Below are 226 nucleotides of genomic sequence, written 5' to 3'. Positions count from 1 at the left end.
GCTCGTCCCGAGAGCAAACCCGGCGCGCGTACAGGTGGCCCAGCTCGTGCGCGATGGTGAAGGAGGCCGCCGACGATGAGCAGCTTGACCATGGCCCATGCCAGCCAGGTCGCAGTGCTTGGCACATGGTGCCCAGTCTCCGCGGCGACAACGTGGTCCCGGTTTCATCGTTGGACAGATGTTGTCACTTTGCGGCCGACAATCGTTTTCCCCTTCATTATCTTGA

The 226-nt window shown here is 61.5% G+C and overlaps 1 protein-coding gene across 1 annotated transcript in view; it reads right to left on the bottom strand.

The window, feature by feature from the left end:
• Positions 1-226, bottom strand: part of LOC119588872 (A disintegrin and metalloproteinase with thrombospondin motifs 9-like) — a gene marked incomplete at its 5' end in the record, with an annotated part of 149434 nt that overhangs the window by 25636 nt on the left and 123572 nt on the right. Inside the window, 1 exon segment of the mRNA XM_037937511.1 lies at positions 33-137. Within this exon segment, the coding sequence (XP_037793439.1) occupies positions 33-137 (105 nt within the window).

Source organism: Penaeus monodon, chromosome 24, assembly GCF_015228065.2.
Source record: "Penaeus monodon isolate SGIC_2016 chromosome 24, NSTDA_Pmon_1, whole genome shotgun sequence".
NCBI classification, from domain to species: Eukaryota; Metazoa; Arthropoda; class Malacostraca; order Decapoda; family Penaeidae; genus Penaeus; species Penaeus monodon.
The sequence above is the reverse complement of the archived record's forward strand: the minus strand, read 5'-3'. Positions and strand labels throughout refer to the sequence as shown.